At 36.4% G+C, this 13,131-nt stretch overlaps 1 protein-coding gene across 2 annotated transcripts in view; it reads right to left on the bottom strand.

The window, feature by feature from the left end:
- The window catches only part of LRP1B (LDL receptor related protein 1B), a 1,782,191-nt gene that overhangs the window by 697,227 nt on the left and 1,071,833 nt on the right, over nucleotides 1-13,131 (bottom strand). For both annotated transcript variants that reach the window (XM_080670835.1, XM_080670834.1), the window contains exons 18-20: nucleotides 12,597-12,713; nucleotides 2,569-2,649; nucleotides 1,261-1,428 (exon numbers count right to left, since the gene is read on the bottom strand). In XM_080670835.1, coding sequence (XP_080526961.1) covers nucleotides 1,261-1,428; nucleotides 2,569-2,649; nucleotides 12,597-12,713 — 366 coding nt within the window. The remainder of the gene's footprint in view (nucleotides 1-1,260; nucleotides 1,429-2,568; nucleotides 2,650-12,596; nucleotides 12,714-13,131) is intronic.

Raw genomic sequence — 13,131 nt, 5'->3', positions numbered from 1 at the left:
ATGGATTTGGGGTTTGGTCATTTAGAAGTTAGATGGGGGTTAAAATATAGTAAGTAAAGCATTTAATGAAAGTAAAGCATTTGATGAAAGTAGGAAGCAAAGACCAGAGAAAAAGGGATTAAAATATAAGGAGGAATTAAGGTGAGAAACCAGAGAAAGGAAAGAGTGAAAGGAAAGAGATCAGCACATTATTTTACACAGTTCTATCCTATCTAATAAAGAGGGAATATGCTAATTGACCATCTCACCCTCACAAAGATGACGGCACCTACAGCCAATAGGAGGGAATATGCTAATCGATTGCCATGCCCTCAAAGATGGCGGCACCCACAGCAACAAGATGGCGGCACCCAGTCCCCTCAGCTCCACTAGGGCAGCAGGCACACGGCAACTGCCTCAGGGTCCCTCAGTCCCCTCAGCCCCCCAGCCCCCCAGGGCTGGCCCAAGGCATAGGCAAGCCTTGAATGGTGGCTGCCCAGTTGCCCAGGGCCGCCTGAGGCGCAGGTAACCAGGGCCAGCCGAGGCTTGTGCTGCCGGCAGTGGCAGCAGCAGAGGTCTGATGGGGACGTCACCTTCCCCTGGTCACCAGGTCACCTCCCACCCTGGAGGGCTCCTGGACTGTGAGAGGGGGCAGGCCGGGCTGAGGGACCCCCTGTCCAGTGCATGAATTTTCATGTACCAGGCCTCTAGTATATATATATTTTTTTCTGATAAACAATGTATCTCTGTATATAAACGGCTAACATGCTAAGTGTCCAACTGTCCGCTATGATGCACATTGACCACCGCTCAATGCAAGAGCTGCTGAGCTGCAGTGACTTGGCATCGGCAGTTCTCGGGTGACGCACCCTGAGACCAGAGAGGAGGGAGCCCAATTCCTCGCAGGGCTGCACGATTCCACCTTCAGCCGTGGGTTGTGTTGTTGCTGGGGCACTGTTGGCCCCAAATCTGGTTTACTGCACACTTGTGTTTGCGTTCCACACCCCGTACGAAAGCAACTTTGCACAGAGTGCCCTCTTGCACTCCAGGGCCCCTTGGGGGATGTTAGAGAGCCAGTTTTGGCCTGATGTTAGAGAGGCAGTTGCAGGCCAGGCCAAGGGACCCCAGTCCCACCCTGCCAGCCACCTTCTAATTAATTTCCTTTCAATGTACACGAATCCACGCATTAGGTCACTAGTTTTTATATAATATTCACTCTGAAATAATCCAAATATTATATAACTTAAGAATGAGAGTTCATAGATTCATAAAATGACTAACCTTCTTTGGTACAATTGCTTTGGGTTTCATCACTGAAGTCTCCACAGTCATTGTCACCATCGCAGGCCCAATGGCCTGGGATGCATCTGCCGCTGGAACATCTGAACTGATGATCAAGGCAAGAGTGAACACAGCCGACTTCATCACTCCCATCCCCACAGTCATCATCTGGAGAGAAACGTCAATGCAAACCCAGTGAAAACTGATCCAGGGAGACAAGTTTTATTACAAAATATCTAAGTGTTTTTTTCCCCTCAGAGTTTTCTTTTGTTATTGAAAAAAGCACACCAAATCAGTGGTCAACAGTTCCCATGAACAGTGGGAAATTGTTTTCTTTTTTATATTGTTTCACTTCTAATTTGATACAACTACTAAATTAAGAGAAAAGAATCCTGACTTTGAATATTGAAGCTTAATTTCTATTTCAACGCAGAATTGATCAACCACTTACTGACTAAATCTAAGCAGCATAATATAATTATGAAGTGGGACGACAATGGTGACTGTAGGAATTTCATGAAATGATATAGTTAGCAACATAAGTATTGTGGAAAGTTATTATTTTGACTACCATATCCATGCATCAGAATTTATATCTTCCATTCAATCCCTCATTCCCCATTTTCCAATATGAGGGCCACTGTGTAACCCTCCCCCGCCACTAGCTCCTATGTGTGTATTTACACTGGGAAATTGTTGTACACTATCATTAGCAATGATTTATATTGTTTATTAGCAACTATTGCAAAAGGGAAGGGAGAGAAATATAAAGTGAAAACAGGTTACATTGAAATCAATAGCTAAGAATGCATTGATTATATCTAATTCATTTATCTGTATTTGGCATAATTTATGATGATAATACAAATGAGTATAAGGAAAAAAAAACATCATTTGAACATAAAAAGCAAGGTGACAGAATTGAGACCATCTGGATTATTATATAATAATTTATACACTACTCCATCCTGGGTTACAGAGCATTTTTCATATATACCTTGGGGAACCTGAATTGTCCAGGTCATTTCTTCAATTGTCCCCTTTTTACTTCATGTTTGTAGACTTAGACTGTGTCCAGCATAATAACTGAAAACAAATGCCTATCATAGCCCCATGGGACAGATACTGAGCTCCATTATCCTTAATGCTAATCCCTATCCGTGTGCCAGCTGCCCTCTCACCACTCATTCCAGCCATTGTGCTTGACTCTGCACGCCTCTCTGCAAACCACTCTGTAGGAGGCAAAGCAGCACAGACAGCCAGGCCCCCAATCAAATCAGTGCAGCACAGTGCACATTCAGTACTTGCCAGAGTCGCAGTGCCATTTGCTGCTAATGCACCTTCCACTTTTGCATATAAATTGAGTTAGTGGCTCACAAGTTGGGAATTCTGTGAAAGATATAAACACATCCAATAGGAAAGATGTTATAGGCTGTGCTTGACTTCATCTGTATCTCATTTGTTAATTTAATCAGAGCTCCACTTCTGTTTTTTCCACAAACGATACAGAGGAAACATTAGTTAAACACATATAGTGACAGTGACTTCTTGAGGACATAGGATACACAAACTTTTAATATCTTTTAAATGAGCACTTTCCAGTGACTGAAAACCAAGGAGAATCATCTGATGAAGGACTTTTTGGATTCATAATACTGTGAGTAAAACGGATAGATGTCAACTGTCTGCACCAAGGGACTCAACCTCCTCTCAGAGAGTAACAGCTGGGTGAAGCTCTATGCTCCAGTGCTACAAAGTCATGTGCATATGTTTTAAAAGAAAAAAGGCCTTTTCTCAATACAGAGAGCCAAAGTAGGAAAGTTAGATCTAACTTTGCCTCTGAGAGATGTCAATATCATAAGTTGAAAGTAAAAACAAAACAAAGCAACTCAATAAAATTAGTTTAATTGTTATATAAATTTTGAATAAATTTAACTTTCTGAATACCGCAAAGTGGGATTAGAGCCTAAGTATCATTCAAAGATAGATGTAAGAAGAAGGCAATCACTGATATGTAGAGATGTAAGACTATATCAAAGGATAGACTATATCATACGTAACCCAACAAATCTTCTGACATTAAAAAAAAAGTATTGGAAAGAAAAGTGAAAATGCCCAAGGTATGATTTAATCAATACTTCTAAGAGAGTTTTCTTTTGTTAACTGACAAGATAATGAAAACTTACATTTATGTTTCACGAATCAACATGAATGTTGCCCAAATATGTTTTCTTCCTTTGATAAGTATATCTAATGTTTAGAAGCTGAACAGTAGACACAAAACAGAGTATCTACAAAATTATGGTTCAATGAGTAAGCAACTAAATGCAGACTGTAAGATATGATGATATCTAATTTTCAGAGAAAGAAACTTTACATAATTTTGCATCTATAACAGGTTAATACACATTTTTAAATCTCTCTCCTGTAAACTTAGAAGCATATAAACCATTACCACAAGCTTTACAAAAAACAAAACAAAAACTGCCCCAGCATTTGGAAATTTCTGATATTTGGTGGGTATTTTACTGGTTAGAATATTTTCCATTTGACCTTTAAGTTTTGTTTTTTTTTTTGTTTTTTAATTTCTTAGATTCTAATTTAAAAAAAAAAAGTAAAAAGAAATCTGGAAATTAGCTCCCAAAGGGTAAACAAACACCCTACAAAATGAATAAGATAATCTAAAATCCAGAGTATCTTCAATCTTTAACAAAATGAGTCATACCCTTTCTACCCACAGTGATCATGAGAAACATATATGTGTATAATATGTTTTTAGATAATTGCATTTTATTTCTGATTTATTTTTTTACATAATACTGAGTTACATCATTTCTCTTGGTAACCTCATAGTCTGAATTAGTTTATAGGACCCAGAGGAAAATTATATAAAGAAAAAACTCTTGGAAACTAGAAGGTTCGAGTCATTAAAAAGAACAAAGGCATTAACTGAAGGGACACGTGTAAGGGAATAAAGTTACTAATGTTTTATCCCTGTTTTGTTATGAAAGCAGTGTGACCTTTGGTAAATCACACAGCTTTTCTAGTTATAGATTCTTGGTTTGTAACATGATCTCTTGGATCCTGTAAATCCAAAAAACCAAGAAGTCAGGATAATCCTCATTGAGAAATGCACAACACCCTGAAAGCCATTAATGCAGCAAAAACAAATAAACAAACAAACAAAAATCAGGGATCACCACCTGAATAACTCCTAGGATTATCACAGCATTCCAATAAAACACAATAACTGAATTTCAGAAAAATAAATAACCTGTAAACAAATAAATGTTAAAGTTATATTTGGCTCTTCTCTGTTTATTAGTGGTCAAATGCGCCATACTATTTATAGAGTTCCATCAAAAATTAAATCTAGGGTTATCAGAAAATTTAAATATAGGGCCCCTAATTTTTCACTAATGTTGGAAAATACTGTATCCATAATTCTTCCATATTCTATCACTAGTACCTCATGAAGACAGAGAAATGATGTCTAGTGATAATATATTTTACCCCTAAAAATAAAACAAAACCGAAGTTCTTAAAATAAATTTAACATCACCCTTGTCCTTCTATATTAGCTTTAATTTAAAAGTTGAAAATTGTATCTAAATATTTCAGTTTTTTTTTCTGTATCCTTGTTCTAATAAAATACCATTATGAATTTTTATGGAGTATTTGGCAAAGGTTTTAATGTTATAAATAATATTTTCTTTCTTGATTTTACATAAATATTTAACTTTTGATCTTCCCTGGGCCACAAATTGCAGGACACTTGAAAATATTACCTGATTTACTCTGAAAAAAGAAAAATTATGAACCAAAATGGCTTATATTTTATCACATTACAATTACAGCAAGAAAACTATATTTTATTTCTGTAGTTACTTCAACCTCATCAAATATTTATTATGGATTAATGGACTGTTAAAAAATCTTCTATTTTTGCAGGTAGTGTGCTCAATTTATCTATTATATCTTTCACTTAAAATTTATTGCCAGGTTATATGTATGCTATTATGTAAATTACAACAATTTTCCCTCTCTCTCAAGGGCAATCGTGGTTGGTATAGTACTTATTTTTATCCAGTATACAAAGCTTAGAAGAATGTTTCCCAGTGAGGTAATTTTCAGATCCAATTTATGTTTCTTTCCTGTCTCAGCTCATTTAAGCCCTAATAATTTTCTTATTCTTCCTCCTTGACCACAAAATGGATAATTATAAGTAACTTATTACTGAAGTCTCAAAATCCAGTTGTCATAGGTTTGAAAGTATTAGTTCACATTCTATATATATGAATTTGACCTTCATGATTAAGTATGTGGAGATTCAAGTTAAAATAAATAGCAAGGTAGGGACATTATAGGGCTCCTGAATTAGAAGAGTGTAAACCTGAAAGAGACTATAATATATTATGTATTATTATTTATCGAGTATGATATACTAGGTTAGCCACATATAACTATTACCTACATTCTAACTAACAGCCCAGGAATTGTTATTGCTAACTCCATTTTGTAAAAGGAAACAGTGTAACTTGCCTGAGGATACAATGCATAAACAGTAAGTGTAAGCGTGAAATCTGACTAATTCCATCATACACTATTTCTTCATTATACCTTGTTGATAATACAGTCGTAAAAAAAAAAAAAAGATAGAAAAATTTTGTGAAAGGTGAAAAATTTAATTCTTTCTATGGCTTATGCCCTCCATTAAACCTAATTCTGATTTTTACCTATTTAATATGTAATTAAATATAGGTATGGGAAATAATTCCCTTTAAAATTACACAGGTTATAGGAATATAGCCTTTGACAAAATATATATAACATTTATTGATACTGATACTAGTTGTGGCTGTTAATATTTGGTACTTACACAGGACACACTTCAAAAATCCAATAAGTAAATTAATTTTGGAGAAAATCATAAGAGAACAGTGTACCACAAATTGTCTTCATTTTTCTGCTCTTTCATTGTTACATAAAACCTAATTTTATACATCTTATATAGTGTTGTGTATAGAGAACACAGGCTTTGTAATTAAGCAAACATATGTTCAAATTCTGGCTTTATTACTAACTAGAGGCCAGGTGCATGGATTCGCACCGGTGGGGTCCCTCAGCCTGGCCTCCGGGGATCAGGCCGAAACCAGGTCTCCGACATCCCCTGAGGGGTCCAGGATATGACAGGGTGGTTCTTGGGTGATACACCCTGGAATGGGGCTCCATCCTATCTGGTTCTGGGTGTGTCACCTGAGAATCACAGCTACCAAACCACCACAGCTCAGCAGCTTCTGCATTGAGCGTCTGCCCCCTGGTGGTCAGTGCGTGTCATAGCTACTGGTCGAATGGTTGAAGGGTCAGATGGTTGCTTAGGCTTTTATATATGTAGATTAATTTGTGACCTTGAGCAGATGCCTAACATCTCTAATTCCAGATTCCTATTCTGTAGAGTGAAAAGCTACTTCAAACTTTTATTCATTAAAAATATTTTGAGAACTTTACAGCAGATAGAGTTCTTATTTTTAGAGATACATCACCTAGAAAGAATGAATGAATGAGTAGTATTAGGCACTGGGAATATAATGTCCAACACTCATTTCTCAGAGTGCTTACAGTCTGGTAGATAAAAGCATTTATTATAATTAAACAAGTGACTTCAATACATATTTATATTGTGATATAGTCAGTATAAGGTATTATTGAAACAACAACAACAGAAGCATCTAATCTTAGATATTGTACCCTGGAAGAAGTGTATGCAAGCTGATATAAATGATATATTCAAGTTAAATCAGATAAACAGGAGGAGGAAGGAATGCTTTTAGAATATTCCAGAAAGATGGCATTCCTGAAGGCCCAGAAGTCAGGGTATATAAAATGTTTGAGAAACTGCAAGAATTTCAGAATAGTTGCAATAAGGTGTAAGAAAGGAGTAGTAAAATTTTTGGAAATAATCATTATTATATGTAACAAATAATCACTATTATATACTATATGTAACCAAAGCCTTGAAATTAAAAAAAAAACAAACAAAAAACACCCCAGAGAGTATGTAGAATGAGACTAATAGAAGAGTTAGGAAAAATTAGTGAGTAGTTCTGGCAACATGGCAGACAAATGAGAAATGCTAAACTAACATTTTTACCCTTTAAAATTAGTACATTATCATTAAGAATAATTTTTTTTTCAAATTACTTACATGCTACATGTTGTCTTTTAGTGCAAATGCTATGTTTTGGGATTCCTTGTCCCCAGTACTATCAATGATTTCCATTCATAATTCTGATATAAATGTTTCATAAACATCTCTCATGTATAAGTAGATATATAATACCTAGATTTTACACATATCATCTTATCCTGATTTGCATGTATATATAATATAGGCATAGTATGTATGCATATACATTTATATATACTAGTACATATGTATCTTTATAAAATCAATGAGGAAACCAATGCTGCTGAAGTGTCTGAAGAATTCATGTTTACTCTTGAAAGAAATTTAAAGAGATACATTTGTGTTAGCACCATAGAGGCAGTTAGAATTCTTATGGCCCTGTTGCTGGTGAGCTGGTAAATTCTTCTGGTGGTACAGAGCTCTAGACATGATACAAAGCAAAAGAATCAGAGGGAAGCGGGGATTTAATAGGGATTAGGTAAGACGTTAACTCAGAGACAGGGACTAAATGATAGGTATTAGGAGAGTGTTTCACAAACCTGGATGTGTATTAGAATCACCTGAATAGTTTTGAAAATTACCTAAACCTGAGTCTCCATTATAATTCAACTAGAGGCCTTCTGCACGAATTCGTGCACCAGTGGGTTCTCTCAGCCTGGCCTGAGGGATCGGGCTGAAACCAGCTCTCTGACATCCCCTGAGGGGTACCAGATTATGAGAGGGTGCAGGCCAGGCCAAGGGACCCCACTGGTGCACGATCAGGGTCAGGGACAGATGCTGGAGGTTGGCCAGCCAGGGAGGGGCTGTGTGAGGGCTCCAGGGCATGTCTGGCCCATCTCACTCAGTCCCAATCGGCTGGACCCCAGCAGCAAGCTAACCTACTAGTCGAAGCGTCTGCCCCTGGTGGTCAGTGCACATCATAGTGACTGGTCAACCGGTCGACTGTCTGGACCCTGGTGGTCAGTGAACGGATTTAGCATATCATTAGCATATTATGCTTTGATTGGTTGAACGGACAACCAGACACTTAGCACATTAGGCTTTTATTATATAGGATTGATGGTATAAGGCATAATAAAGTTCCCCAGCTGCTTTGGGTTGCATTGTATGTATCAAAGAAATATGTGTAAACTTTGGTACATGTGAATGTGACCTTATTTAGACCAAGGGTCTTTGCTGATGTAATTAAGGATCTTGAGAGGAGATCACCCTGGATTAAGGGCAAGGGCGGGCCATAAATCTAATGACCATGTCCTTATAAAATAAAGGAGAGGGGAATTAACAGGGATATGGGGAAGAAAGCCATGTGAAGATAGAGACAAGAGTTTGTGGAGTCAGGATGCCACAGGGCAAGGAGCACCAGAAGCCAACGGCAGCAGAAGAGTCATAGGAGGATTCTCCCCTAGTGCTGACAGCTTGGTTTTGGCTTTCTGGCCTCCTGATAGGTGAGAGGAAAATCTCACTGTTTAAAGCCATCATGCTTGTGGTAATTAGCTGCAGCAGGTCTAACAAATACTAATTGGTAGGGAATGTTGAAATCACAGAGTTTAAATTGTGTGGTTTTGTTTTAGGGTAAGAATCACATGAGGTAGTGTTCTCAACATACAGGTTCCTGAACTCCTAAGACCTGAATTGGAATCTTTGGGGGAGGAGCATTGGAACTTGGGTGTCTTTATTAGTAACAAGCACATCAGGTGATTGCTATCCTCAAGCAAGAAGTTAGGGAAATGCTGACTTAGATCAAGGAACTAAAAGTTGTTTTTAATAATTTTTGCTGTGGCTTTCAATATACTTTGCCAGGGCTTGCTTAACTCCCCACTTTTCTGCAGATAAAGCCTAATTAAGTATGTACAAAAGCCCTCTGTAAAAAGACAAATGCAAAAGCATGGCACATACCTACAAGAATACTAAGAAGACAACTTAACAGGAGCTTTCATACCATTTTAAACAAAAATAATAATAACGTTTAAATATAAAGGTGTGGGAAAGACCATCTGGGATACAAAGCATAAATAAGCAGGACAAAAGCAAGATAAAGAGCTTCTGTTTCTTTGGTTTATACCTTTTTTATGAAAATAATTATTGTCATATTGGAGAGTGAAAAACAAAGCTTTCAATCAAAGTAAATAGAAAAATTATCTTCATAGTAAGATAACTTATCAAATAATAAAGCATCAAACATTTTTGATCTCTGAATATTGACAGTCATTTTGGCATAAGTGGAAGACAAGATTGATAAAGACTGGAAAAAGGTAAGTAAATTGCCATAATTTCAAAAATCAGTGAAAATTTAAAATCTGTGGAGAGGTGAAGTTTAGGTATATCTCTGACAATAGTTCTAGGATAAATGTGTTAAAACATTTTGTCAGCTTTTATAAAAATACTCTTTGCTCATGAATAAAATAAAAACAAGACATGGCAAACTAACTCTACTTTTTTGCTGATACAATGCTTCCCTAAGTATATATCATGAAAATGCAATGCAAGAGTATACTTGTATTTTAGCAGTTTTTTAGAAATCTCATGATAAACAACAAGAAGAAAACATGTATGTAAGATGACAGTAAACTTCAATGAGTAGTTGGTTCAAAACTACATAGTTCTAATTGCTAGTTCCGTTTTTCCCCAGAAGGATGTTTGTAATTGCGCAGCAAAAGGGTCATGACTGTTTCCACAGCCTGTCTGCAAGGAGTTTTGCGGTGCCTTGAAGACAACCAGCCCTGCAACAATACAGGCAGTCCACTCTCCAGCTGTCCCTCAACAATTCATTCTCTTGTCAACTTATCCAATTATTTAAGAACAACGTTTCTACATCAAGGGCCATCACCCAGTCTGTGTCCTTGTGTTGCTGTGACAAAATGGCTGGGTCAGAGAAGGTATCTCTGTAGCTCTGAGATTTCAATGCCTGGGGATGCAGCGACTCACTCAGGCTTCACTGTTGGCCTTGACATCCACAGGCCCTTGGTTTCCACTGGACACCAAAGGAAAATAGAATTGGGTGAGGGATTCTCCGCCTAGATTCTTAAATGTAGCTTTTCTGCTGCTCTGAGAAATGCCTGCTGGGGATGACAGAGTTGTAAATTCAGAGAGGGGGTCAGAGATGCTGCTTTTATTATCCTCACTTGACATTCCTCCAGTCCTCCATTGAGCTTCAATGTTCTTTCTGTATGAAAGATACACTTTATAAAATGTGGCTACATTTTAAAAGCAAATATGGGACAACTAAATTTCACAATGTGGTCATAACCAGTGGTGCACTGAAGGTATTTTGTACTAGCTTGCAAGAGCTGAAGTTCAGATTTTCAAGGATTCTATGAGTCAGTTTTTAAGCACACAGCCATTATTAAAAAATAAGTTATATAAATTTACAATTCAGTAAATCATGTTGAAACAAGAGCAATAAATCCTCAAGGTTCATAATTTATTAATTAGTTAGCTTTTGAGGTTATTTACATATATTGTATCTATCTTGTGGAAATAATGGGAACATATCACAACAAAGACCATATAATACAAATCTACAGCTAACATCTTACACAACACGGCAAAGCAAAAATTGTAATCCTTAAATCAGGAACAAACAGGGAAGTCCACTTTTACTGCTCTTATTCAGTATAGTATTAGAAGTCCTAGCCACAGTAATCAGACAAGAAGAAATAAAGAGCATCCAAATCAAAAAGGAAGAAGTAAAATTGTCTTTATTTGCATATGACATGATACTGTATATAGAGAACACTAAAGATTCCACCAAAGCACTATTAGAATTAATAAATAAATTCAGCAAAGCAGCAGGATACAAAATATTCAGAAATTGGTTGCATTTTTATATACCAATAATAAACTAATAGGAAAAAAAGATAAAATATCTAAGAATAAATTTAATCCAGGAGGTAAAGGACCTGTATTTGGAAAATTCCTAAGACACTGAAGAAAGCAACTGAAGATGACACAAATACATGAATGAATATGTCATGCTCATGAATAGGAAGAATTAACAATGTTAAAATGTCCATATTACCTAAAGCAATCTATAGATTCAATGCAATTCCTATCAAGATACCAATGGTGTATTTCACAGAACTAAAATAAAACTTCCAAAAATATATATGGATTCACAAAAGATTTCAAATAGCTATAGCAACCTGAGAAAGAAGAGCAAAGTTGGAGGTATCTTGACACCTGATATCAAAGTATACTACAAGGCTATAAAGGCAAAATAGCACGGTACTGTTATCTAAATAGACACATATCAGTGGAACAGAGTAGAGAGCCACAAAATAAACTCATGCCTACATGGTCAATTAATATATGGCAAAGGAGACAAGAGCATACAATAGGGTAAAGATGATCTCTTCAATAAATGGTGCTGGGAAAAATGAACAGACACATGCAAAAAGTTGAAATTAGACCACCTTCTTAAACCGTATACCAGGATAAACTAAAAATGGATTAAAGATTTAAATGTAAGAATTGAAATCATAAAACTCCGAGAAGAAAACATAAGCAGTAAACTCTCTGATATTTCTCTTAGCAATATTTTTTCCTCGGGCATAGGACATAAGATTAAAAATAAATAAATGTAACTTCATCTGTGTAAAATGTTTTCACACAGCAAAGGAAACCATCAACTAAATGAAAAGACTACCTCCTGAATGGGAGAACATACTCACCCAATGACACATCTGATAAGGGGTTAATATACAAAATTTATAAAGAACTCATATAATTCAACACAGAAAAACAACCAAACAATGCAATTAAAAAATAGACAGAGGATCAGAATAGACACTTCTTCAAAGAGGACATACAGAATGCCAAGAGACTTATAAGAAGATGTTCAGCATCACTAATTGTCAGAGAAATGCAAATGAAAACCACAATGAGATATCACTTTACACCTGTCAGAATGGCTATTATCAATAAATCAACAAACAACAATCGTTGGCTGTGTTGGATCCATTTGTTTTAGCCTAGGAAATGGTACTGCCCCATGAATAGTATATATTCTGAAGTTATCATGAAATATATATTTAGGCCCAAAAGGCTTGCTGATTTGTCAAGACATGAATAGCCTTTTGGGAGAGATTATAGTGATAGAATCTGCCATCTGACCCAGGATCTACTCAGACCATGTTCACTCACAACTTACCACAAGATGCCATTTCATCTGTCTTGTCACCACAATCATCTTCCCTGTCACACAGCCATGCTCTGGGAATGCAGCGCCCGTTTCCACAAGAAAACTGGTCCACCTGGCATGTTCTGGCTATGATGGTCAATTAATGTGCAAAGAATAAATTTAGAGGAGTTTTAAACAACATGAAAGATACATTATTCAATATCCCTTTCACATATAAAATATTATATTGCCATATTAGATAAAATATTTTGAAAGTAAATTTTTATTTAATTTATGACAATGCTAGCTTGCTTGTCTTCTCTAAAGTTCACGTGCTAATGAATATATGGTTGAATTAAATTTCATCCAACTTTTAATTTAGAGAAGAAAAGAATGTTGCTGAGCACTTACCAATAAACCAAGGAAACGTTTGCAGTAACGTAGGAGGAAGGGTTTGAAGACTACCTCAGGATATCTAGTTTCTAATCATAGGGTTGGAATTATCCTTTTCCTCTAACATCTTAATGCATTTATTTCTTGATCTTTAAGGGGTCCAATACGCAGA

Source organism: Plecotus auritus (assembly GCF_963455305.1).
Source record: "Plecotus auritus genome assembly, chromosome: 5".
Classification (NCBI taxonomy): domain Eukaryota; kingdom Metazoa; phylum Chordata; class Mammalia; order Chiroptera; family Vespertilionidae; genus Plecotus; species Plecotus auritus.
The sequence above is the reverse complement of the archived record's forward strand: the minus strand, read 5'-3'. Positions and strand labels throughout refer to the sequence as shown.